Source organism: Neoarius graeffei, chromosome 8, assembly GCF_027579695.1.
Source record: "Neoarius graeffei isolate fNeoGra1 chromosome 8, fNeoGra1.pri, whole genome shotgun sequence".
Taxonomy (NCBI): domain Eukaryota; kingdom Metazoa; phylum Chordata; class Actinopteri; order Siluriformes; family Ariidae; genus Neoarius; species Neoarius graeffei.
The window spans coordinates 37,714,314-37,740,411 of record NC_083576.1 but is presented as its reverse complement, the minus strand read 5'-3'; the positions used below and the strand labels follow the sequence as shown (position 1 = coordinate 37,740,411).

The 26,098-nt window shown below is 41.7% G+C and overlaps 1 protein-coding gene across 1 annotated transcript in view; it reads right to left on the bottom strand.

Annotated features, from left to right (window-relative positions):
• diaph2 (diaphanous-related formin 2) overlaps positions 1–26,098 on the bottom strand; it is a 902,507-nt gene that overhangs the window by 675,469 nt on the left and 200,940 nt on the right. Inside the window, exons 14-15 of the mRNA XM_060927624.1 lie at positions 24,548–24,664; positions 6,874–6,992 (exon numbers count right to left, since the gene is read on the bottom strand). Of these exons, the coding sequence (XP_060783607.1) occupies positions 6,874–6,992; positions 24,548–24,664 (236 nt within the window). The remainder of the gene's footprint in view (positions 1–6,873; positions 6,993–24,547; positions 24,665–26,098) is intronic.

Sequence of the window (26,098 nt, the reverse complement as noted above, 5' to 3'; positions counted from 1 at the left end):
AGGCTTGTACATCTCCTGATCTGAAAGCAGTGTTGCGGGCTTTTAGCAGTAGATGGACATCTCTGTTCATCCAGGGTTTCTGATTTGGGTACAAGGTGATCATTTTCTGGGTGGTGACACTGTCTATGGTGGTGGTGATGTAGTCCAGTACAGAGGAAGCATAGCTCTCAGGTGGTGTTTACATTAGACCGTATTAGCAGATCATCAGATTAATGTTTTTAAAACGATTAGTGTGCACACAGCAACGCCAATACACGGATACGCTCGGCTCCGCAGGCATCCTGCACTCCAAATCACTCCGCCCTGAACAGCGAGTGCCCTCTGGAGGGTGCGCACTCCGGCCCTGCGCAGCTCACAGAGCACGCGAGTGGAGTGCACGAGCAGTGATTTGGGACTGAGCCGCTGTGTGTGTGATCTCCGTGCATGTCGGGCATGCGCGTCACTTACCACTTGCAAGTGGAAGGATGGCAAGCCTAAAGACAATCATAACTACACAATGGGCAGTATTTGCATCAGTATTTGCAGTATTTTCATACTTTTATACTCTTTAATGAAAGGTGATACAAGGCGGAAGTCCGCGCCGTTTATCAGCAGTCGCGTCACATGACCAACGCCAGCGAATCAGGAAGGTGGATGTCACAGTGACGTTGTCCAATGACGACGCCAGCTAGAGCTCAGCACAGCGTATCCGTGTATTCTCAATGTTTACACAGCACCGGACCAGACACGATCTGGATTGAATACGTGGACCCTGGCGGATTCCCGTTTCCCGGCGTTTCCAGGCGTTTTAATGTAAACGGACAGTGCATCCGCGAAGAAAACGAGACAGATACGGTCTAATGTAAACTTGGCCTCAATGTCTGTGTGGGAGTGACAGGTTGCTTGAATGGCAAACGTATTCCAGTCTGTGTGTTTGAATTGGTCCTGTAGCACAGAGTCTGTCCCCTCTGGTCACACTTTTATTGTCTTTATTATGGGTTTCACACGTTGGATGAGTGGTGAGTACTTAGGGGTGAGAAACAGAGAAAGGTGATCTGACTGTCCTATAGAGATCTTGCATGTGACGTCACAGCCGATCCAGATTGTGACAGACACCATCGTGTCGGTCAAACGCCATATTCCGCCTTCTACTTCTACTTCTGGTTCTACTTCTGCTTTTACTTCTACCTTTTCTTCTGGAAAACCCTACTATATACAATTCTACTACAACGGCTGCGGCTACAAGCTCTCCCTATCTGTGCACGTTTTTTATGTTTTTTGTGTACGTTTTTGCGTGTTGTTCGTCTGTACCAGACTTCAATATCCACTACAAACATATGGACTTACTGGACATTGGTTTCCAGCAGAAAATGACGGTTTGTAGCGATTTCCATCGCATGCACAACATTCCGGACGAGAAAAAAAAAAAAACATTCCGGACGAGACCAGATTGCGAGACCAGCGGGGTCTCCGTGGATTGTTATCGGAAGCAAAGCGAAGGAGGCAGCGCCGGGAGCCGAAGCAAAAGCGAGGCTACAGGCAGAGCCGGCCTGTTGACTAAGCTCAGAAAACAGCCACTCAAATCTCCACTGCCAAGCCTCTACCTCTCCAACGCCAGATCCATGTAAACCACACGGATGATTTGGAATTACCTTATTCTATTCTATAATCGGCTGGACTTACCCATCCAGTGAGGATCATTTTCTTGTTTACAAGATGCCACATCTGAGTCGCTGACAAATCCTGAATTTCTGTAAAGATAACTGTCCAGAGATTTATAAGCACGCAGTGCTTCACCACTGAACAGCGAGGGAAAGTTGATGAGGTAATCATACACGTCCGGGTATTCCGCTGGCAGTTCAAAATCCGGTCGTGCAAACTCCGTCCGGAAAGCCATAAGGGTCACAAATCTGTAGATCGTTTATTTTAGACATATATCTAGTTATCTGTTCATTAGAAAAATGAGCCGTGTAGTCCGTCGGTTGAAATTGATCCATTCTGTACACGAGTGCAGCAGTATTCAGCTGTGTTTTTGACCGACACGATGGCGGTTGTGTACTTTCCGGTCACGTGACTGCAAGATCTCTATATGGGGGAGGGTGTAACTTTAAGCTCCAGCTATGTTGGAGTAAACATGATCCAGTGTCTTATTTCCTCGTGTGGCAGGTAACATGTTGATGTAATCTGGGAAGTACTGTCTTCAAGTTGGAGTGATTAAAGTCACCCACAAAAATAAAGGCAGCCTCAGGGTGCATTTCCTGCTGCTTGCTAATGGCTGTCTGGAATACTATTGTTTAGCCATGTCTCTGTAAAGATCATGACATTGGAGTCCATAATCCGTTTATTGTTGGTGATGCAGAGTTGTAGTTCATCTATTTTGTTCACCAGAGACTGGACATTAGCAAGGAAAATGCTGGGTAAAGGGAGCCGATGCGGTGTTAGCCTTAGCTTAGCTCGTAGTCCCCCTCGCTTACCCCGCCTTTGTTTATGGTCCCGACACCGTCTGTGAGCACTTCCGCCCAGCTGGAAGGAGTGAGCAGCCTCCAGTGTTCTGGAGATCTCCAGGATGAGTTGAAGATTGGCGATAAAACTGTCAGAACTTCGTGATCCAAAGTCCAAGAGCTCCTGTCTGCTGTAAGATGTTAAAGCAGTGCCGTACTGAATGAACAGTCCAGTAAGGAGCAGATAAAACACTGCTAATTCGCAAAATCTGGAGAGACGCTGAGCCTCACATTGTTCACACGCCACCATCTTGGTCAAATAACATCACTACTTATAGTCATGATTGGCAGTGGCATTTACAACATCTAAGGGCTGTCCTGAGGCCACTGAGGTGCACTGGGCTCACAGCAAACCCAAAGAAGTGTACAGTTGGATGAGTGGAAGTGCGGTATCTGGGCTTCCATTTCGGTCATGGGCAGGTACATCCTCAAATTGATAAGACTGCAGTAATTGTGGCCTGCCCGAGACCAGAGACCAAAAAGGGAGTGAGGCACTTCCTGGGACTGGCTGGCTATTACAGGAGGTTTGTGCCTAATTTTTCCGAATGTCACCAGTCCATTGACTGACCTCACTCAAAGGAGGAACCAGATCCGGTCCAGTGGTCAGATCTGTACAAACAGGCTTTTGCTCAAATTAAAGTGGTTTTGTGTGGGGGCCTGCTGTTGCATTCACCTGACTTTTCTCTCCATTTTGTTTTCCACACCAGCGCATCAGAAGGAGGGCTGGGGGCAGTTTTGTCCCAGGTTGTGGAGGGGGAGGAGTGCCCGGTGCTGTACATCAGCCATAAGCTCTCAATGCAAGCACTGAAGTACAGCACCACAGAGGAGGAGTGTTTGGCCACCAAGTGGGCAGTCCTCACTCTCCAGTATTACCTGCTAGGGTGCTCTCTGTTCCGATCATACCCCGCTCCAGTGGCTCCACCACATGAAGGATGCCAACGCGTGGATCAACTGTTGGTATTTGGCCCTTCAGCCCTTCAAATTTGAGGTAGTCCACAGGCCGGGGCCAGGGGCACAGGTTGTAGCGGCAGATTACCTCTACCACCGGGGGGGGGGGGGGGGTGTCAGCTGCAGGCTGGATGGCTCCCCAGCCTGAGTTGGGTGGTGGGTGTATGTGGCAGCAAGGGTGTGGTTGAGCATCAGCTGTGAACAGCGAGGAGTCAGGTTGAACCAGTAGGTAACGTGATGAGTTACACCTGTGTCTAATTACTGGCTGCTATTAATGTGCATCTCTATGTGTCTTTCAGGGTTAGCCAGTAATGAGAGAGAGAGAGAGAGAACTGTGTGACCCCACGTGTGTGTGTGCTAGATCACTGTAAAGTGAAAGTAGAGAATAAAACACACCTGTTCTGAAGCCTGCCTCCCAGTTCTACATTATCCCACCTCAGAGAACCGTTACACTTGCATATTTTTATTTGTAGATGTGTCCATATTATATAAAGAACATTACACAGTGGCATGAAGATATGAAATTTATCTTCTCGTGTTGAAAAAGATATAAACATTCACTACTCAAAGATAAACTTCATATCTTCACACAACAATGTAATATCCTCCATTATTATATAGGCACTAGTGTTTTACTGGGAAATACACCACTTGTATTTTTCATACGAACTACATCCGGGACCTGAATGACATTTTCTATATCTTCACTAGTCAGGATTTCGGTGCCATCAGAGTTGACTTCTTTGTAACTGAATTTTTCAAAATGAAAACTGTTTTGATGAACTTGCCTAGTTTTTGTTTATGGATGGGTCTATATAATAAGAACATGTTAGCTTGAAGATATGAAGTTTATCTTCTTGTATTAAAAAAAAATTTCTTTCATTCATTGTGCTCACTCGTGAACTATTTTCACCACTCAAAGGTAAACTTCATATCTTCCCACCACTGTGGAATATCCTCTATATGTACAGTGGTGCTTGAAAGTTTATGAACACTTGAGAATTTTCTATATTTCTGCATACAACTTAAAACATCATTCAATTTTCATACAAGTCCAAAAAGTAGACAAAGATAACCCAATTAAACAAATGAGACAATTATTATACTTTGTCATGTATTTATTGAGGAAAATGATTCAATATTTCATATCTTTGAGTGGCAAAAGTATATAAACCTCTAGGATTAGCAGTTAAGTTGAAGGTGAAATTAGAGTCTGGTGTTTGCCAATCAATAGTGACTGGGCACCTTGTTTTATTGAAAGAACAGGGATCAATCAAAGTCTGATCTTCACAACACATGCTTTTTGGAAGTGCATCATGGCACGGACAAAAGAGATTTCTGAACTTCAGAAAGAGAGTTGTTGATGCTCATCAGGCTGGTTACAAAACCATCTCTAAAGAGTCTGGACTCCACCAATCCACAGTCAGACAGACTGTGTACAAATCAAGGAAACTGAAGACCATTGCAAAGGTTCACATAAATCTACGTTCAGTACTTGTGTGAAAGTCTATGTTTTAGGTCATATTTATGCAGAAATACAGAAAATTCTAAAGAGTTCACAAACTTTCAAGCACCACTGTGTGTGCGCACACATTTTTTTCCTCCTTCTTATTGGGTTAAAATGGAGTGTTTAAATGTCGGTCTCTTTCTCGTCACATACACAATTGTTCAATAACTTATTGAGCATTCAAGAGTTAATTAATTATTAAACTTTGATATTCATACTGCTTTCAAATGTGGACTAAATAATTTTGACCTGGCCCACCTACTGCCTCAAGATTAGTCCCATGCCATAATCTGAACTCCAAATGGAGATTCAGGATAAACCTGAAAACTCAAGAATAAATGATTCTAACAGAAAATATCAAGTATAATGCTGCTAATGAATTCATCAAGAACTTCTCTGAATCTTTAAAAAAAAAAAAGGCCTCTACCCCATAAACACTGTGGCAGCATGGTGGCACAGCCATCCCCATTTCAATCCTAAGCTCAAGTTAATGTCTGTAATTCAGTTTCACGTGTTCTCCCCATGTTCACATGGGTTAATTCTGGGTTTTCTTGTGTCTTTACACTGCCCAAGAAACATGCATATAGGCAGCTTGGTGATGCCAGCTATGAATAAGTGTGTGAATGAGTGTGTGCCTGGTACTCAGTGATGGACTGGCATTTAATGTAGGATAAATTCTTTCACCTTCTGCCCAGTGTTGCACAATAACCTAACTTTGGCAGTAACTTAAAAAAATTGAATGTCTGACCTTTGCAGATGTATTTTCCATACTTGCTGTAGGTTATGTTTGTTTTGAAATTTTTTTCTTGTTGGCCAGTTTGGATCACCGCCATTTCTACCATGTGTGTCAAGTACACTGTAATAGGCCCTGAAAGTGCCCGTTTTCTCATGGGAATGCTTTTGAGTTCATGACATTATCAAGGCCCCTCTTAACTGTCACCACACTTTCTCATTCATGGTATATCAAAATCAAAAATCAAAGTCCTTCCCACGCCGCTTACAGTACCTGGTATTCCTAGGCAGTCTCCCACTCAAGTACTAACCAGGCCCAACCTGTATGGTGGCGCATCGGGCGGCGCCGATCTCCGTTTCCATAGCCCTCGGCCTCTCGCCTATTACATAGCTAGGGTTACAGTGGGGGGCTAGTCCTCTGGTAACCACGAGAGTTTGACTCCCCATGCACATCTGTATTGCAGCATGCCTTGCCAGATGATAGTAGGTACCATTTTTATGATGGTCTTTGGTATGACCCGACCGTGAATAGAACTCACGATCTCCCGATCGAGAGGCGGACACGCTACCACTAGGCCCCTAGTCGGTCATTCATGGTATATGCCCAGTCATAATTTTACTGTTTCTCTTTATCAAGATTATCTAATAACTTCCCAATAGCTTATACAAATCTATTTAGAAATGCATTCTTCCTGCAAACAACTCAAGGACCCTTTTTTTTCCTTCACAGGAGCTATTCATGTTTCTCTTATTTCCTCCATTTTGAACTTGTAATTCATTCAAAACAGAAGATATGTGCAAAATATGTAGTACTTATAGGACAACTGGTGGAAATGTTGGTTCATTTTAGGAAGTGTCACTAAATTTCAGGCCAAAGAATATTTTGTGATTTCAGGTCTTCACTAAATATCAAAATAGGTCAAATTTGACTAAGAGTATGTAAGGGTTCAATATGTTATTGGAGGCACAAGTGTAATATTTACTTTATAAAGCATCTTGTCATTTTACTAACACTAAGATGAGAGGTTCACACACTGTATAATTTCTTTAATATATTGTTTAATGTCTATGCATGTGTAATTGTATGCATAATTGCAATGAAATTAAGAAATAAAGTGCTACAATATTTCCTGTTTATGGACTTTTGGATTTTTCCAGCTAGAATTTACCTAAAGAAAGTAGCTGCATAACACACTTGTAACTTACCAATTATTTGGGTTAAGTCTACATCTAGTCTCTCTCTGTAACCAAAGTCGGGGTCCAGTCCATTCCGGTGAAGAACCACCTGAGCCACACACTCTTCGATCACCTTGTAGTATTGTGGTCTAAGAGAAACACACATTTGCACATTCATAAAACTTCATCTTGTAAAACTAACCTTTTAATAATATTCCATGCCACTGAAACAATTCCATGAAATCAGTAATGAAATCAGTAATAACAAAGCATGAAGCTACATATTGATTTGACTACGAGATTTGACAATGCTGGGCCTGCATGGCTGAGAGTGAACAAGTACTGGATTATCTGCTGCCACAGCACATAGTATGTGACCTTTTCTGAGTCAGATTGTATGATCAATTTTAATTTATAGTAACACTTAGCAAATACAATGTTATCTTAAGCCAAGGTACAGAAAGTGAATAATTACAGTGTGATCCATAAGTATTTGGGCAGTGACAATTTTCACTGCCCAAAATGCTCAATGGTTGAAATAAGATTCAAGCCATCAACCTGTATGCCCTACCAGTCATCAGATACCCAGTAATCTGGCCACAAGAGGAGATAGATGCAGCTGATGTCAAGACAGGAAAACTCTTCACAATGTATGAAGGGTTCCACCCCAAGTCCAGCACCCTGAGACTCTACAAGCCATGGAAACAGGGAGGATGAGGATTTGTGAGTGTCAGAACCACGATCTAGTATGAAACCAGGAGCATCCATGAATACATCAGAAAGATGGCCCCCTGGGATGAACTAGTAAGAGAATGCCTCAGGCAGCAAAAGACAGAGGGTGATGAGGATGAAGAGGAAAAATCATCAAAGACAAAGCCCCTCCATGGCATGCATCATCAGAGAGAGATAGAGGAATTGGCTGGTATCAAGAAGTCTTACCAGTGGCTAGAGAATGTAGGCTTGAAGGACAGCACAGAGGCTCTGATCATGGCAGCACAAGAACAGACCCTCAGCACTCAGTCAATAGAGGCAGGTGCCTACCACAGTAGACAGGATCCAAGGTGAAGGCTGTGCAAGGATGCCCCTGAGACAGTCTAGCACATAGTAGCAGGGTGTAAGATGCAAGCTGGGACAGCATACACTGACTTGCATAACCAAGTGGCTGGGACAGTGTATAGGAACATCTGTGCTGAGTATGGACCAGAAGTCCCCAAATCCCAATAGTACAGTGTCTTGCAAAAGTCTTCATATCCTTTGGTGTTTGTCCTGTTTTGCTGCATGACAAGCTGGAATTAAAATGGATTTTTCAGGGGTTAGCACCATTTGATTTACACAACATGCCTACCATTTTAAAAGGTGCAAACTGTTTTTTTTTTTATTGTGACACAAACAATAATTAAGATGGAAAAAAAAAACAGAAATCTGGAGTGTGCAGAAGTATTCACCCCCTTTCATATGAAACCCCTAAATAAGAGCTGGTCCAATCAATTCACTTCATAAGTCACAATTAGTTGATTAAGATCCACCTGTGTGCAATCAAAGTGTCACATGATCTGTCACATGATGCCTGTATAAAGCAACCTGTTCTGGAAGGATGCTGATTCTGCAACACCACTAAGCAAGCAACATGAAAACCAAGGAGCACTCCATACAGGTCAGACACAAAGTTGTGGGGAAGTACAGATCAGGGCTGGGGTATAAAATAATATACCAAACTTTGAATATCCCACAAAGTAACATTAAATCCATTATAGCAAAATGGAAAGAATATGGCACCTGACAAAAGAAGGCCACCCACCAAAACTCACAGACTAGGCAAGGAGGGCATTAATCAGAGACGCAACAAAGACACCAATGATAACACTGAAGGAGCTCCATAGATCGACAGTGGAGATGGGAGTATCTGTCCATAGAACCACTCTAAGCTGTACACTCTACAAAACAGGGTTTTATGGAAGCATGGCCAGAAAAAAAGCCATTGCTTCAAGAAAAAAAAGAAGAAAGCACATTGGAAGTTTGCCCAACAGGATGTGGCAAACACAAACACATGGAAGATGATTCCCTGGTCAGATGAGACTAAAATTGAACTTTTTAGCCATCATGGGAAACGCCACGTGTGGCGCAAACCCAACACTTCCCATCACCCTGAGAACACCATTCAAACAGTGAAGCATGGTGGTGGCAGCATCATGCTGTGGGGATGGTTTTCATCTGCAGTGACAGGAAAGCTGGTCAAGATTGAAGGAAAAGATGGCTAGCACTAAATACAGAGCAATTCTGGAGGAAAACCTGTTTGAGTCAGCCAGAGGTTTGAGACTGGGACGAAGGTTCACATTCCAGCAGGACAATGACCCTAAACATACTGCTAAAGCTACACTGGAGTGGTTTAAAGGGAAACATTTAAATATCTTGGAATGGCTTAGTCAAAACCCAGACCTCAATCCAATTGAGAATCTGTGGCATAACTTGAACATTGCTGTACACCAATGCAACCCATCTAATGTTAAGGAGTTGGAGCAGTTTTCCCTTGAAGAATGGGCAAAAATCCCAGTGGCTGGATGTGCTAAGCTAATAGAGACATACCCCAAGAGACTTGTAACTGTAACTGTAGCAAAAGGTGGCTCTACAAAGTATTGGCTTTGGGAGATAAATACCTATGCACACTCAGGATTTTTGTTTTTTCATCTTAATTATTAGTGTCACAATGAAAAAAAATGCACCTTTAAAGTGGTAGGCATGTTGTGTAAATCAAAATGGTGCTAACCCCTGAAAAATCAATTTTAATTCCAGGTTGTAATGCAACAAAAAAAAAGAAAAGAGAAACACCAAGGAAACACCATACCACCAACATTGGTTGAGAACAGCTAAGATACTGTGGAGCTTCAAGCTCCAGACTAACAAGCAGGTGCTGGCTAACCAACTAGACATAGCAGTGGTATACAAGGAGCAGAAGTGTCTACCTGTGACAGATGTGGCAATCCCAGCTGACAGTAACATCAAGCAGAAGGAGCACAAGAAGATTGAGAAGTACCAGGGACTGAAAGAACAACTGGAACAGATGTGGAAGGTAAAGTCCAAAGTGGTCCCAATAGTGACAGGAGCATTAGTGACTGTGAACCCCAAACTGGGAGAGTGGATACAAAAGGAAACCGCTTTGCCAGTTGGATGAGTAGGAGGATGGTGAGAGGAAGTAACACATCTGTGCTGTGCTCTTACCCCTTTTCAACCAACATGAAACGGGTTCCATTCTTGTTTGCGGACCAAATTTTGAACCGTTTAGAACATTTCAAACAAAAATAAATTGGTTTGGAACCTGAAAACTTGGTTCCCACCTGGAACCAAAATATATCTGTTTTTTGTTTTTTCCCCCCCAGTGTGAACTGTGACAACATCATTGGGCATATCATTAGTTTGGAGAGGAAACAGAGTGCAGCAATGGAGAACGCAATGGAAAAGCATACATAGTCAGAAAAAATTAACCGAAAACAAACATCTGCAATAACGGAATAAAAGCTTGTAGATAATCGATGGACACCGTCATCGTGCTACTACTGATTACTACTGCAATGCCCTCCATTCATGACGCATCCTTGATTTCAAGAGTTCTGTTCAAAATTGGTGAAAATGTGGGCTGGTTCGCTAACTGCGAAGGCAAATCAAGTTTATTTATATAGCACCATTCACATATATTTATAAATCAAAGTGCTTTACAAATAAGCAGAAATTAGCAGAATACGAGAAAATGTATCAAAACCATTAAAAGAAATAAAATAAACTACATTATTATACATACAGGACATTTTTTCCATATAATACAAATATGTATTCTATTCCCTTGACAACATGACGTCACACGCCAGAGATGTAAAACTTCTATGTTAGCGAGTGACAGTGAGAATTTGTAAACATATATTTACAAATATTTGTTTACAATATTTACAAATATTGTAAACAATATTTACAAATATACAAAGCCTGGTTTGCTTCGTTAAAAACCAAAGACTTTGAGCAAGCCTCAATGCCAGGCATTGCCCGAATGCCCAATTTGCCCAACCAAGATGCTCGGGCAGAAATATTTTAGCGAGTTAGACCCATTCGGGCACACCTATGGTTGGCTTCTTTAAGCACAAAAATTATTTTCGAGCGAGTACATTACAAAAAACAAAACGTGTTGACCAGCATCTTCGCCTCCCCTGTGATCGTCATTTTGTTTTTTTCTTCCCAATTGTTAATGCCGATTCTGACTGGCTCGCTTCAGGTGCACGTGTGCATTTGTGCTTTTCATCACTACGAGTGGTCGCTGGTGCCCTCTACGTTTTCCCGGGTTGACTTCAGGACGTCCACATATACTGTATATGTTAAAAAAAGCTAGTGGTAAGTACATTCAACAAAGGAAAGGACATGCTTTTGTGTCTCAAATAGTAAACCACATCCCCCGCAGTAAATATATATCATTTACATAGTGAATTATCCCATAGATAAATTATATCTTACCCCATTTGACATTGGCCCATCATGCATGTGAAAGTGAGGAGGACAGGTTGTTTAATTTCCTCCTAAATGCAATGGCAAACTGAATGATAAGACAGTACTGCAGTACAGACTCCTGTTTTATAATGTTTTTAGTTTTATAATTCATCTTTGCAATATTGCTAGTCATTGTTATAGGCAAAACAAAGTGTATTTTGTGTCCTAAACTCTATATAAAAAGACGTATTAAGTACTAGTACCATACTTAAGTCTTACATATATGATATTGATTTTTGTTTCATGTTTTCAGGGCTTGTCTTGTTCTTCTGTTGCAGAAATAAATGTTGTTTTTAAAAGTAAATTTTTTTTAAAAGACGTACTTTTGTCTAAATAACTCAATTATATCCCTAGAAAACATCAGTATTGCCTTGAACCGTGTACTTTAAAACTTGCCGAAATACCGCAAAATTTTAGAGCAAAAGGAAATTCAAGGGGGGCAAAAATATTTTGAGTCCATTTGCCCTGCAGGGCAAAAGGTGTCAAAAGTTCACGCTGAGGCCTGTTGAGAGAATTTTGGCTGCCAGGTAGCTGTCAACACTGATTTTAAAAGTAACTAAGTAAATTACGCAGAGAAAAATAAATAAATAAATAAATAGTAATAATAATAGGCTTGACTGCGCGAACGCTGGCCTTCGCCAACACTACACCGGCTTGGAAGGTAACAGGACTGCCACGCTAACAGCACCGAGTCATGGCTAAGCTAGCTTTGGCCTTCACTAACACTCCTGCTCAATGCTACATCGGCTGGAAGGTCACTGGACTGTTGCGCTAACAGCACCGAGTTACGGGTAAACTCACAATGGCCTTCACTAACGTGACTGCTCAATGCTACACCAGCTAGAAGTTAACTGGTCTGTCACACTAACAGCACCGAGTCGCGGGTAAGCTCGTGTTGGTCTTTACTAACGCTACTGCTCAATCCTACACCAGCTGGAAGGAAACTGGACTGCTGCACTAACGGCACGAGTCACGGGTAAGCTCGTGTTGGCCTTCGCTAACGCTACTAGTCAATGCTACACCAGCTGGAAGGTAACTGGACTGCTGCACTAACAGCACGAGTCACGGATAAGCTCGTGTTGGCCTTCGCTAACACTACTGGTCAATGCTACACCAGCTGGAAGGTAACTGGACTGTCGTGCTAACAGCACCGAGTCACGGGTAAGCTCACATTGGCCTTCGAGAATGCTGATATGAAGAGTGTGAGACTGTATTATAATAATAATAATATTGGCTGGCTTTTTTTTTCGTGGTCTATCAGATATATTCCATTCAGCTAGCATGATACTGATCTCGTTCAATATCATGCTAGCTGAATGGAATATATCTGATAGACCACAAAAAAAGCCAGCCAATATTATTTAAATATACATCATTAAAAGAAAGTAATACAATGACAAGATCTCATCTCATTATCTCTAGCTGCTTTATCCTGTTCTACAGGGTCGCAGGCAAGCTGGAGCCTATCCCAGCTGACTACGGGCGAAAGGCGGGGTACACCCTGGACAAGTCGTCAGGTCATCACAGGGCTGACACATAGACACAGACAACCATTCACACTCACATTCACACCTATGGTCAATTTAGAGTCACCAGTTAACCTAACCTGCATGTCTTTGGGGGAAACCGGAGCACCCGGAGGAAACCACGCGGACAACATGCAAACTCCGCACAGAAAGGCCCTCGCCGGCCACGGGGCTTGAACCCGGACCTTCTTGCTGTGAGGCAACAGCGCTAACCACTACACCACCATGCCGCCCTGACAAGATCAGTAATATAATTAAAATAAAATACATAAAATGCTATAAGAATAAGTACAAGTTTTTATGCTCAATCATAAGCACAAGAATTTTTTTTAAATCTGGATTTAAAAATTGCTACACTTGGGGAACATGTAAGGTCTTCTGGAAGTTTGTACTAATTACAGGCAGCATAGCGGCAAAATGCTGCTTCACTAAGTATGAGCTGACCAGAGTACAATGAAGAGCCCTACTTGGTTTGTGTTCTTTAAACATATCTGAAATATATTCAGGCCCTTAACCATTCAGTGATTTATATAATAGTAGCAGCACTGTAAAATCTATTCTGTAACTAACTGGAAGCCAATGTAAAGATTTTAGTAGTGGAGTAATGTGCCCTGTTCTCTTGGCCCCGGATAAAACTTTTGCAGCAGCATTCTGAATGAGCTGCAGCTATTTTTTTTATTTTTTGGAAGTTCAATTAAGAAACCATTACAATAGTCTACCCTACTGGAAATAAATGCATGGATGAGCTTCTGTTGGTCTTTTTGGGACACCAAACCTTTGATTCGGGCTATATTTCTAAGATGATAGAATGCTGTTTATGTAATTCCTTTGATATGGCTGGTAAAAGAGATATCTGAGTCTATGAGAATACCAAGACTATGAGCTTGACCTTTAGTTTTTAGAACCTGAGAATCAAGGTGTTTCCTAAAATTAACCTTTTTTTTAAATTTCATCATATCTGTTGTGTCCTTATTCAATTGTAGGAAATTTTGGCTCATCCAATTCTTGATTTGCTCTCAACATTGACACAGTGAGTCTATTGGGCTGTAGTCAACTGGTGAGAGAGCCAGATATTTCTGAATATTATCTGCAGAACTATGGTAGTTAATGTTAGTGTTTTGTAGAATTTGGCCCAACAGCAGCATGTAAAGATTGAACAGAAGACGTCTGAGGACTGATCCCTGGGGATCCCACTTGTCAGAGCCACGCTATCATATTCATAACTGCCAATGGTGACAAAGCAGCTCCAGTCTTCTAAATAAGACCTGAACCAAGGCCCACTGTTGTAAAATTATAACATTACCTTTACCTCTCCTAAAAATACACCTGTGATTTTTTTTAAAGAACACATTTACAGTGTCAATGAGTCCTATTGTTTAGCTGTGCAATGCTACTGTATTGTGTGTGTGTGTGTGTGTGTGTGTGTGCGCGCGCGTGTAATATGATTAGATTAGATTGAACTTTATTGATCTCTTTGGGCGGGTTCCCTCAGGGAAATTAAAATTTCAGCAGCATCATTACAGGATAAACAGAGAATAGAAAATAGAGAAAAACTTCTTGATAAATTAAATTATGTATTTACATATACAAATATAAAAAAAGAATAAGATATGGGGAAAAAAGAAAAGAAAAATAGCCAGCAGGAGAGGTATTGCACATTATATTGCACATTGTCCAGTATTGCTTATTGTTAGGCTAGGCTACTGCTCCTTCCCTTCCCGTCCTCCTGTTACCCCCCCCCCCCCCCCCAGAGAGGAGTTGTACAGTCTGATGGTGTGAGGGACAAAGGAGTTTAAGTCTGTTAGTCCTGTACTTGGGAAGGAGCATTCTGTCACTGAACAGGCTCCTATGGTTGCTGATGACAGTGTGCAGAGGGTGACTGTCTGTGCACTGCCTGGATTGACTACAAGAAAGCCTATGACTCAATGCCACACACATGGATACTGGAATGTCTGGAACTGTATAAGATCAACAGGAACCTAAGGACCTTCATCCAGAACTCAATGGAAATGTGGAAGACAACCCTAGAGGCCAACTCAAAACCCATTGCCCAAGTCAACATCAAGTGCGGCATATACCAAGGAGATGCGCTATCACCACTGCTGTTCTGCATAGGCCTGAACCCCCTCAGTCGGATCATCACAAAGAGCGGTTACGGGTACCGATTCCGTAGTGGGGCAACAATCAGCCACCTGCTCTACATGGATGACATCAGGCTGTATGCCAGGAATGAGCGAGAAATAGACTCGCTGATCCACACCACCCGGATCTACAGCGATGACATAGGGATGTCATTCGGATTGGACAAGTGTGGCCGGATGGTCTCAAAGAGAGGCAAGATGATCCGGACTGAGGGGATTGACCTACCAGAGGGCAACATAGGTGATATCCAAGACAGCTACAAGTACCTTGGCATCCCACAGGCTAATGGAAACCATGAAGAGGCCACAAGGAAGTCAACCACAGCCAAATACCTCCAGAGAGTAAGGCAGGTCCTGAAAAGTCAGCTGAATGGTAAGAACAAGGTCCGAGCCATCAACATGTACGCACTACCAGTCATCAGATACCCCGCTGGTATCATAAACTGGCCAAAGGAGGAGATAGAAGCCACAGATATCAAGACTAGAAAGCTCCTCACCATGCATGGAGGGTTCCACCCCAAGTCCAGCACCCTGAGACTATACACTAAGCGGAAAGAGGGAGGCCGAGGGCTAGTGAGCATCAAGACCACGGTCCAGGATGAAACATCGAAAATCCGAGAATACATCAGAAAGATGGCCCCAAAGGATGAACTGCTAAGTGAATGTCTCAGGCAGCAGAACCCTGGTGAGAGTGCAGAGGAGGAGGAGGAACAGACAACCTGGAGGGACAAACCCCTACATGGCATGTACCACCGTCAGATAGAGGAAGTGGCTGATATCAAGAAATCCTACCAGTGGCTGGATAGTGCAGGACTGACAGACAGCACAGAGGCACTAATCATGGCAGCACAAGAACAGGCCATAAGCACAAGAGCCATAGAGGCCAGGATCTACCAGAGTAGGTCAGACCCAAGATGCAGACTGTGCAAAGAAGCCCCTGAAACAGTCCAGCACATAGTAGCAGGGTGTAAGATGCTAGCTGGATCAGCGTACATGGAGAGGCACAACCAAGTGGCTGGGATAGTATACAGGAACATCTGCAACCAGTATGGAATAGAAGTACCCAAGTCCCAATGGGCCATACCACAGAAGGTGGCTGAGAACAACAGGGCCAAGGTTCTGTGGGACTTCAGCTTCCAGACTGACAAACAGATCCTGGCTAACCAACCAGACATAGTGGTGGTGGACAAAGAGCAGAAGAGGGTGGTGGTGATAGATGTGGTGATCCCAGCTGACGCCAACATCAGGAAGAAGGAACATGAGAAACTTGAGAAGTATCAAGGGTTGAAAGAGCAGCTGGAACGGATGTGGAAGGTCAAGGGTTGCGTGGTCCCTGTGGTAGTGGGGGCACTTGGGGCAGTAACCCCCAAACTGGGAGAGTGGCTCCAGCAAATCCCAAGAACAACATCTGAAGCCTCAGTCCAGAAGAGCGCAGTCCTAGGAACATCGAAGATACTGCGCAGAACCCTCAAACTCCCAGGCCTCTGGTAGAGGACCCGAGCTTGAGGATGACATGGATACCACCCCCCCGCCGGGGGTGAGAAGGAGATTCTTTATACACATATATATACACATACATACATACATACACACACACACTGCCAAAAGGCAGAGCTCCCAATGAGTGTAAAATGTGTTCATAAATAATCCCACATTATTTTCTTATAAATCAAATTATAAAATAAGTGCTGGATAAAAACCCATCGAGCTTATGTAAATAAAGATACAGATTTCATTGTCTGGTGGTCAAGTGTTGATGAGATACGTTGCCTTGTACTTATGACTGGGTACCCTACAGTCGCAAAAGCCATCAAAACGCAGGTCAAGGCATTACCATATTCTCTTAAGCATGGAGCTCCGCTCTGCTATAAATTCACACTTGGCTTTGAGCTGTCACTCACCTTAGTCCATATTAACTACTGTGGCACATTACATGTCTTTACCTGTATTCACACACACAATAAATAAATAGACTTTATAGCTAGTATGGAGGCGGCACGGTGGTGTAGTGGTTAGCGCTGTCGCCTCACAGCAAGAAGGTCCTGGGTTCGAGCCCCGGGGCCGGCGAGGGCCTTTCTGTGTGGAGTTTACATGTTCTCCCCGTGTCCGCATGGGTTTCCTCCGGGTGCTCCGGTATCCCCCACAGTCCAAAGACATGCAGGTTAGGTTAACTGGTGACTCTAAATTGACCGTAGGTGTGAATGTGAGTGTGAATGGTTGTCTGTGTCTATGTGTCAGCCCTGTGATGACCTGGCGACTTGTCCAGGGTGTACCCCGCCTTTCGCCCGTAGTCAGCTGGGATAGGCTCCAGCTTGCCTGCGACCCTGTAGAAGGATAAAGCGGCTAGAGATAATGAGATGAGATGAGATGAGCTAGTATGGACACACACACATGCCTGGCTATCATGGCCTGTACAGAGACCATTTCCAAAGCAGGCTTGTGTACGACATACATTTCCAAACCAGGTTTATCCGTGAAATAATTCAATGACTGTGCCTGTATTATATCGCATAAAAGTTCGTATTCTTTACAACAAACACATTCAATTTCAGTCTTCTACTTGGCAATACATTCCACATTGGCACCAGATAGCTGCCAAACCCTTTGACCTGCCTTCCTGACTTTGCACTTGCAAAGCACCACAATTTCATCATTAGAATAATCTGATGAAATCATTTACCAGATGCGGATTGTCCTTTTTCCAAGGTTCATACAGATATCCAGTTTCTCTGTTATCCATACTGACTTGAAGATAACTCTTTTTCTTCTGACTAAATCCAGGCTAACAAGCATGTTTACACTGGCTACACTTAAGTTCCGGTACCTGGTTATCACAGACTTGTCGTCACATCCTGGGTACCATATTGGTTGCCCATGTGCAATAAAGCCTGATGTGCCTTTGGACTTTTAAGCACTTAAAAGCTACTTACCATAGCTAACCAGGTGTTTGCATTTGTGTGCATTATTATAATTAGAGCTTGCCTTGTACTATCGATATCAATCATGTTTAAATGCTGTACAGATACCCTTTAATTGGCAATTTCTGAGGCTGGTAACTCGAATGAACTAATCCTCTACAGCAGGGGCAAGTCTTGGTCTTCCTTTCCTGGGACGGTCCTCATGATAGCCAGTTTCATCATAGCATTTGACAGTTTTTGCAGCAACACTTGAAGATGCATTCAAAGTTCATGCAATTTTCCAGATTGACTGACCTTCATGTTTTAAAGTAGGCAAGAAATTCCCCGAATTAACTTTTAACAAGGCACAACTGTTAATTGAAAAGCATTCTAGGTGACTACCTCATGAAGCTGGTTAAGATAATGCCAATAGTGTGCAAATCTGTTATCAAGGTAAATGGTAGCTACCGTAAAATACCAAATAATAGCCGAGTTCCAATTAACCGCCGAGTTCCCTTTAACGGCCGGGTGTACGCGTGTGTTGTGACAAATAAAGGCCGGTTCCGAATACTCGCCGGGGTCTAAAAAAAAAAAGCGTCCGAACGTTCTATCTAGAATCTTGAGGCCCAGCACTTTTCTGGTTTTCTGGTGTTTAAACGATTTTGCATTGCATAGTTTTCTACCGAAACAATATGAATGAATGAATGAATGAATGAATGCAAAATGAAATTATTTCTATAATACTGTTTACAACATTTTGTTACGTGATGATAAACATGCCATTTCAATGTTATAATCTTGGTCTACCGTAATATTTCTTGAGGAATGCAACTCCGTAACTTTTGACAGATGTCTTAGCCAATTACGTTTGACATGGGTGTGTGGGATATCACTTACGTCATCGAATGAGGAATACCCCTTTGGGGTATTCACCCAACGAAAGCCAGCGTGTGTGGTGACATTGAGGACTGCAGGTTTCCAAGGTTGGACTGCTGCTTCTGTTAAACGACCTAAATTGCCGAATGCATGCGTCAAAGCACACACTGAGTTTTATTAAAGACCTTATACCATTTCACTTGCCCTTACCCATTCGGATCTGGAAGACGCTTTACAAAAAAGGTGAGAGCGTTCTAACATGCATTTCAGTCTGCTCGCGGCCAATCTAATCCAAGGGGCCTTTTCAACAAGTAATCTGTCGTGCAAGTTGGGCAGAAGCACGCGTCAGGCAGGCAACATGTAGGCCTACAAGTCAGTAACCTATTCAACTAACTTTCATCCGAACTTTAAGTTTTCTACGGGGTCGAGCCACCGTACCAACTCACTCGGGGAATAGGCTCATATCGGCCAAATAGGAAGACGTCTTGGAGAGAAACGTGAGAATGCAAGATGACAGTATGTAGCCACTGCAGGTCACTTATTTTTCAGCATAAGAAAAAACCCTTTGGTTTGACACTTCGCACCCTAATTATGTTGCTTCAACGTCGCGCCCTCCATACAATTTCAGATTGACAGACATCGCGAAGCACAAAGGGTGGAGGCTGCATGGGTGAGGGTGATAGCAAGTGACCATAACTTTGCAGAGTAATTAAATCACAGTGCTGCGCACAGACAATGGTGTGGTTTCTTGATTATTTTGTAAAGCATGCACTTAACTAGTCATTAACAGGAAAAGGTGTGTGATTTATCCTTTATCCACCCCGACTGTGCCATGCGAAGATGCATTCTGCGTCTTCAAAATTCCCCGAAGTCGGCACCGTGCTATCTGTAATCTAACTCTAAAGAAACTGTAAGTTATACTGGTTAAAAGTAGGCCTATCTGAGAATGATTTTTTCCCCGTTTTGAGGTAGATTTTGGGGAAGGTGTTTGTGAAGAAGGAATTAATCGCCTGTTCCAAATAGCCGCCTAGTCTCTAATACGCGCCGGGTCTCTTACGCGATTGAGAAAAATAATAGCCCGGGCTATTATTTGGTATTTTACGGTACTTTGAAGAATCTAAAATCTGAAACTTTTTTCACACTTTTTTTTTTTTATTTACCACATAATTCCATATATATGTGGAAAATAGACAAAAGACACAAAAACCTATTTATTCTGGATCTGTATATATTCTGGATTGTATTAGGCCTAGTAGTTATGTGAAATTTGAATTAATAGACACTGCCTGCTCCTATACTTGAGGCTGATGCATATATTGTTACTATTAACATACGTTATCCTATGTGTCATGTGGATTAGCTACCATCTTTCCAGCATGGTATAGATCAGTGTTTCCCAACCACTGTGCCGCAGCACATTAGTGTGCCGTGAGAGATCATCAGGTGTACCGTGGGACATTATCCAATTTCACTTAATTGTTCCGAAAATTATTTATTTACTGCAAATAATTTGTCTTCGTTCGTCTATGCCAGCGACGTATAGTGACCGGCAGAACAATTAAATACTCTTCCAATAGATGGCAGCAGGTAGCTAATTAACCTGTGTATCTACCTGTTGCCATTCAAACAATAGAATTAGTAATGCTTCGGGTGTGACAGAGGTGATAGCGATAGCAGGGATGAGAGTTTTTCTGCTTTTCGGCGGATTTCCTCTTTTTCTGAGTAAAAATCGACCTTTTTGTATTATACCAAATCCGTTGAGATTTTTTTTTTCATTTATTGAGGGGGGTTGGGGTATGTTCCTTCGCGATACTCAAGCGTAATTCATTCCTACGACGATGTTACATGCTTACATTTTCACCATCTTTAGTCTCACTAAGTCTCGTGGTAGAATACGTGTTATCTACAATGTAATTGGACAAAACATCGATGGCGAGAGCATGATAGCCAATCATAACAGTTCTTACAAAAGAGAGGACTGACAAGTTTTTGTCTTTGGCCAAAAAGCTGAAGAAGTCGAAATGATCAAATGAAAATGAGAAGTGACTGTGAACTATAAATAATTGTATAAAGTGTCCATAGACATTATCCCATAAACTTAGCATTCGTTTGATTTAATACACTGAACATGTATATGACAGATAGTCAGTAAATCTGAATTAATGCTGACAGTTTTGAAAACTTAAATATTTCAAAAGACTTCTTGAAGAAATCATATGCAACTAGTGAGGACATAGGGAGAAAAGGTCAGTCACCCTAAGAAATTTTATTTAACATATGAACATTTTGATAATTAATAGAACTTAAGTTTAATGTGAATTTAGTTTGTCATTTTTGTTGATCATAAATTATAACCATACCCTTGAATGTAGAATGTGATTTTATTTTGAATTCAAACAATACTCCTATTGATTTGAAACATATTTTCATGTAAATATATAAAAAAGACAACAGATTTTTTTAATCTACTACAGATCAGATTGCAAGAAAAGTGGTTTGTAAGGCCTTATTTTTCAAAATTTTCCTGGGGGGGTATCCCTGCCAGAACCCCCCCCCCCCCCCCCCATTGGCTTTATGTGTGTGTGTGTGTGTGTGTGTGTGTGTGTGTGTGTGTGTGTGTATATATATATATATATATATATATATATATATATATATATATATATATAGTATATAATGTGTGTCTGTGTGTGTGTGTATATATATATATATATATATATATATATATATATATATATATATATACACATACATACACACACTTTTTTGTGATATTTTTGTTTGGTGGTGTGAGATTGGGAAACACTGGTATACCGTATGTAACTAGAAAGAAGGAAAAGGCTGACCTAGAACTTTCAGACCCCACCAGTGTCGCCAACATATGCCCCCCCGCACTACAGCATCACACTCACTTCTTAGCCTCTGTAAGGAAATGTAGTTCAAATTAAATGGGAAATTAAATCGTAAAACAGAATTATTACATAATCTAAATGGGAACTATTCCATCCACTGAAATTGGTCATAAATAGGTGTCTGTAATAAGACCATAGCAAAACTCCTTTTGCTGCGCAGTCAAAAAGAGTTCTGCTGTAACCCAGCAGAAAGATTAATTTAGTTGAGAGCTTAGGTAACAAAAAGCAAGCAATCCAGGGACCGAAATCATGAGAAAGGACAAACACAGACACAAATCTTAACACACAACATTTATTCCTAAATCTATGAAACAATTAAGATGCAAACACTAACACACCAAAAAACATGAACGGAATGGATGGATTGTGAAAATGAAATTATTAAAGTTCGATATTACCATAAGACTGAGCCAAGGTCTTAACCACTTAGATGCCTGAGACCCAACACAACACAGGGACGATATATTTGAACATCGGAAACAACTTATGCAGAGGAACTTAAAGAGAAACAATCAAAAAGCACCTAGGTAATCACAAATCAATGCATGGAAGTTTGTTACTTGTGTATTTATCTGGAATTATGGGAAAGTTTTGTTTGCTTTAAAAGACAACAACAACAATAATAATAATAATAATGTACTCTTTCATGTAAGGTGATAGCTTTGATTCTCAGCCAGTCAGTAAATCCTATGGACCAAACTACAGACTAGATCAGATCCAATCTGGCAGAAAGAGATACAGCATTCATGTACCTATTCCCCTGGAAAGGTGGTCATCAAAGTGGACAGTTAATTTAGTGGTTCCATTTCATTTCAATTATAGTCATACCACTTCAAAACAACTAATTTAATCTCATACATTAACAAACACTTCCAAGGTTTGAAGGCTGGAAACACATGACAAATTGTCGATGTGATCCTGGGTTGCTGTCTGAAATAGGCCTTTAAGCGTACAAAAGCCACAGCCTAGGCTTCACTACTACATTTTTAAAAAGAGAAAATCTCTCACTATTCGATTTCTCGCTTCTACTTACTCATATAAACACTGTACTTGGGTCAAAATATGTTGTGTTTTGTCAGGACTGGTAACAATAAGGTATTTAGATTTAGAGTTTTTTGTTTTTTAATACAACCCCGATTCCAAAAAAGTTGGGACAAATTGTAAATAAAACCGGAATGCAATGATGTGGAAGTTTCAAAATTCCATATTTGATTCAGAATAGAACATAGATGACATATCAAATGTTTAAACTGAGAAAATGTATCATTTAAAAAGAAAAAATAGGTGATTTTAAATTCCATGACAACAACACATCTCAAAAAAGTTGGGACAAGGCCATGTTTACCACTGTGAGACAGCCATTTTTCTCTTTACAACAGTCTGTAAACGTCTGGGGACTGAGGAGACAAGTTGCTCAAGTTTAGGGATAGGAATGTTAACCCATTCTTGTCTAATGTAGGATTCTAGTTGCTCAACTGTCTTAGGTCTTTTTTTTGTCATATCTTCTGTTTTATGATGCGCCAGATGTTTTCTATGGGTGAAAGATCTGGAATGCAGGCTGGCCAGTTCAGTACCCGGACCCTTCTTCTACGCAGCCATGATGCTGTAATTGATGCAGTATGTGGTTTGGCATTGTCATGTTGGAAAATGCAAGGTCTTCCCCGAAAGAGACGTCGTCTGGATGGGAGCATATGTTGCTCTAGAACCTGGATATACCTTTCAGCATTGATGGTGTCTTTCCAGATGTGTAAGCTGCCCATGCCACATGCACTAATGCAACCCCATACCATCAGAGATGCAGGCTTCTGAACTGAGCGCTGATAACAACTTGGGTCGTCCTTCTTCTCTTTAATCCGAATGACAAGGCGTCCCTGATTTCCATAAAGAACTTCAAATTTTGATTCGTCTGACCACAGAACAGTTTTCCACTTTGCCGGCCCAGGGAAGACGTCTGCACTTCTGGATCATGTTTAGATATGGCTTCTTCTTTGAACTATAGAGTTTTAGCTGGCAACGGCGGATGGCACGGTGAATTGTGTTCACAGATAATGTTCTCTGGAAATATTCCTGAGCCCATTTTGTGATTTCCAATACAGAAGCATGCCTGTATGTGATGCAGTGCCATCTAAGGGCCCGAAGATCACGGGCACCCAGTATGGTTTTCTGGCCTTGACCCTTACGCACAGAGATTCTTCCAGATTCTCTGAATCTTTTGATGATATTATGAACCGTAGATATGTTCAAACTCTTTGCAATTTTACACTGTCGAACTCCTTTTTGATATTGCTCCACTATTTGTCAGCGCAGAATGAGGGGGATTGGTGATCCTCTTCTCATCTTTACTTCTGAGAGCCGCTGCCACTCCAATATGCTCTTTTTATACCCAGTCATGTTAATGACCTATTGCCAATTGACCTAATGAGTTGCAATTTGGTTCTCCAGCTGTTCCTTTTTTGTACCTTTAACTTTTCCAGCCTCTTATTGCCCCTGTCCCAACTTTTTTGAGATGTGTTGCTGTCATGAAATTTCAAAATGTCTCACTTTCTACATTTGATATGTTGTCTATGTTCTATTGTGAATACAATATCAGTTTTTGAGATTTTTAATTTATTGCATTCCGTTTTTATTTACATTTTGTACTTTGTCCCAACTTTTTTGGAATCGGGGTTGTAATATGCTTCAAGAACACCTTGAAATGATTTTGCAAAATAAATTTCAGTCTATATTGGAAATAAAGAGCAGGAAGACCAGAATGTACTTTCAGTGAAAATCAATTGTTCTGGTACAGATTAGAAAAGGGCATTATTTTGAGAAATTATCCTCACCTGATATAGTAGTCATTCCTGATAAGCAGCAAGTGCTGAAGAATAGACAGGAAATAGGACTCTGAGCCAGTATCTTTCACCATGTTGGAAAGAATATGGTAAACCTCATCCATATCAGTGCACAGAGAGTCAAGGAATTGTTTGGGTTGTGCCAAATCATGCAGCATCAGAAGAAAGAAAATCAAGTCATTAATAAAGCAGACGTAGTACATAAAAATTTACAAGTAGGAAAAATAGTCATATTTTCCAGTGATTCAAATTGATGTATGGGCATGACTGTTCAGCCGTTTTCTCAGTGAGCCACAAGGAAATACGAGATCCCATCACAGATCAGGCCATAAACAAGATATACTTTGTATGCTTAAGATTATCATCAAATGACTCATCACCATGATTTTGCATGTTCTCCCCGTGTCCGCGTGGGTTTCCTCCGGGTGCTCCGGTATCCCCCACAGTCCAAAGACATGCAGGTTAGGTTAACTGGTGACTCTAAATTGACCGTAGGTGCGAATGTGAGTGTGAATGGTTGTCTGTGTCTATGTGTCAGCCCTGTGATGACCTGGCGACTTGTCCAGGGTGTACCCCGCCTTTCACCCGTAGTCAGCTGGGATAGGCTCCAGCTTGCCTGCGACCCTGTAGAACAGGATAAAGCGGCTAGAGATAATGAGATGAGACTGAGACTCATCACCATCCCAGGCTTGTCAATATGGTTAACAAAAAGCTCTCCAAAGCAATAAATAAGAACATGAAGCTCAAAACAGCATGTTGTAAACTAAAAGACAGAACAGCGATTGCAAATAAATAAAAATTCACACCAAAATCAAAGCCAGTGTTGAAAATCCACAGGTGTCTGAATGGCCATAATTCTGTCTGTCTGGTTAAACTGTTCTCCCTTATTTTAAAGTCTATTGAGATATACCAACAAAACTAAGAATGAATTGTTCTTGCTGTCAAAAGTCCCAAGTTTTATCTCATCTCATTATCTGTAGCCGCTTTATCCTGTTCTACAGGGTCGCAGGCAAGCTGGAGCCTATCCCAGCTGACTACGGGCGAAAGGCGGGGTACACCCTGGACAAGTCGGCAGGTCATCACAGGGCTGACACATAGACACAAACAACCATTCACACTCACATTCCCAAGTTTTATGATCAAGTTAAATTAAATAAGCACCCCTTTCATAATTTCTAGATGTTTGGTGATAACTGATACTTTACATTAATTGCTTAAAGATTAACAAAATCCAAAAAATAAACTCCTTTATACGGACAGATAATATCCATCCAAGACATTTTCTTTTTTTTAAAAGATTTTTTTTGGGCTTTTTCACCTTTATTGGATAGGACAGTGTAGAGACCGGACAGGAAATGATCGGGAGAGAGAGACGGGGAGGGATCGGGAAGTGACCTCAGGTCGGAATCGAACCCGGGTCCCCAGATTTATGGTATGGCGCCTTAGCCACCTGAGCCACGACACCCCCATCCAAGACATTTTCAAGTGTTCACTTGTTCATATTTGTACTTGTACAAATACAGTGGTGCTTGAAAGTTTGTG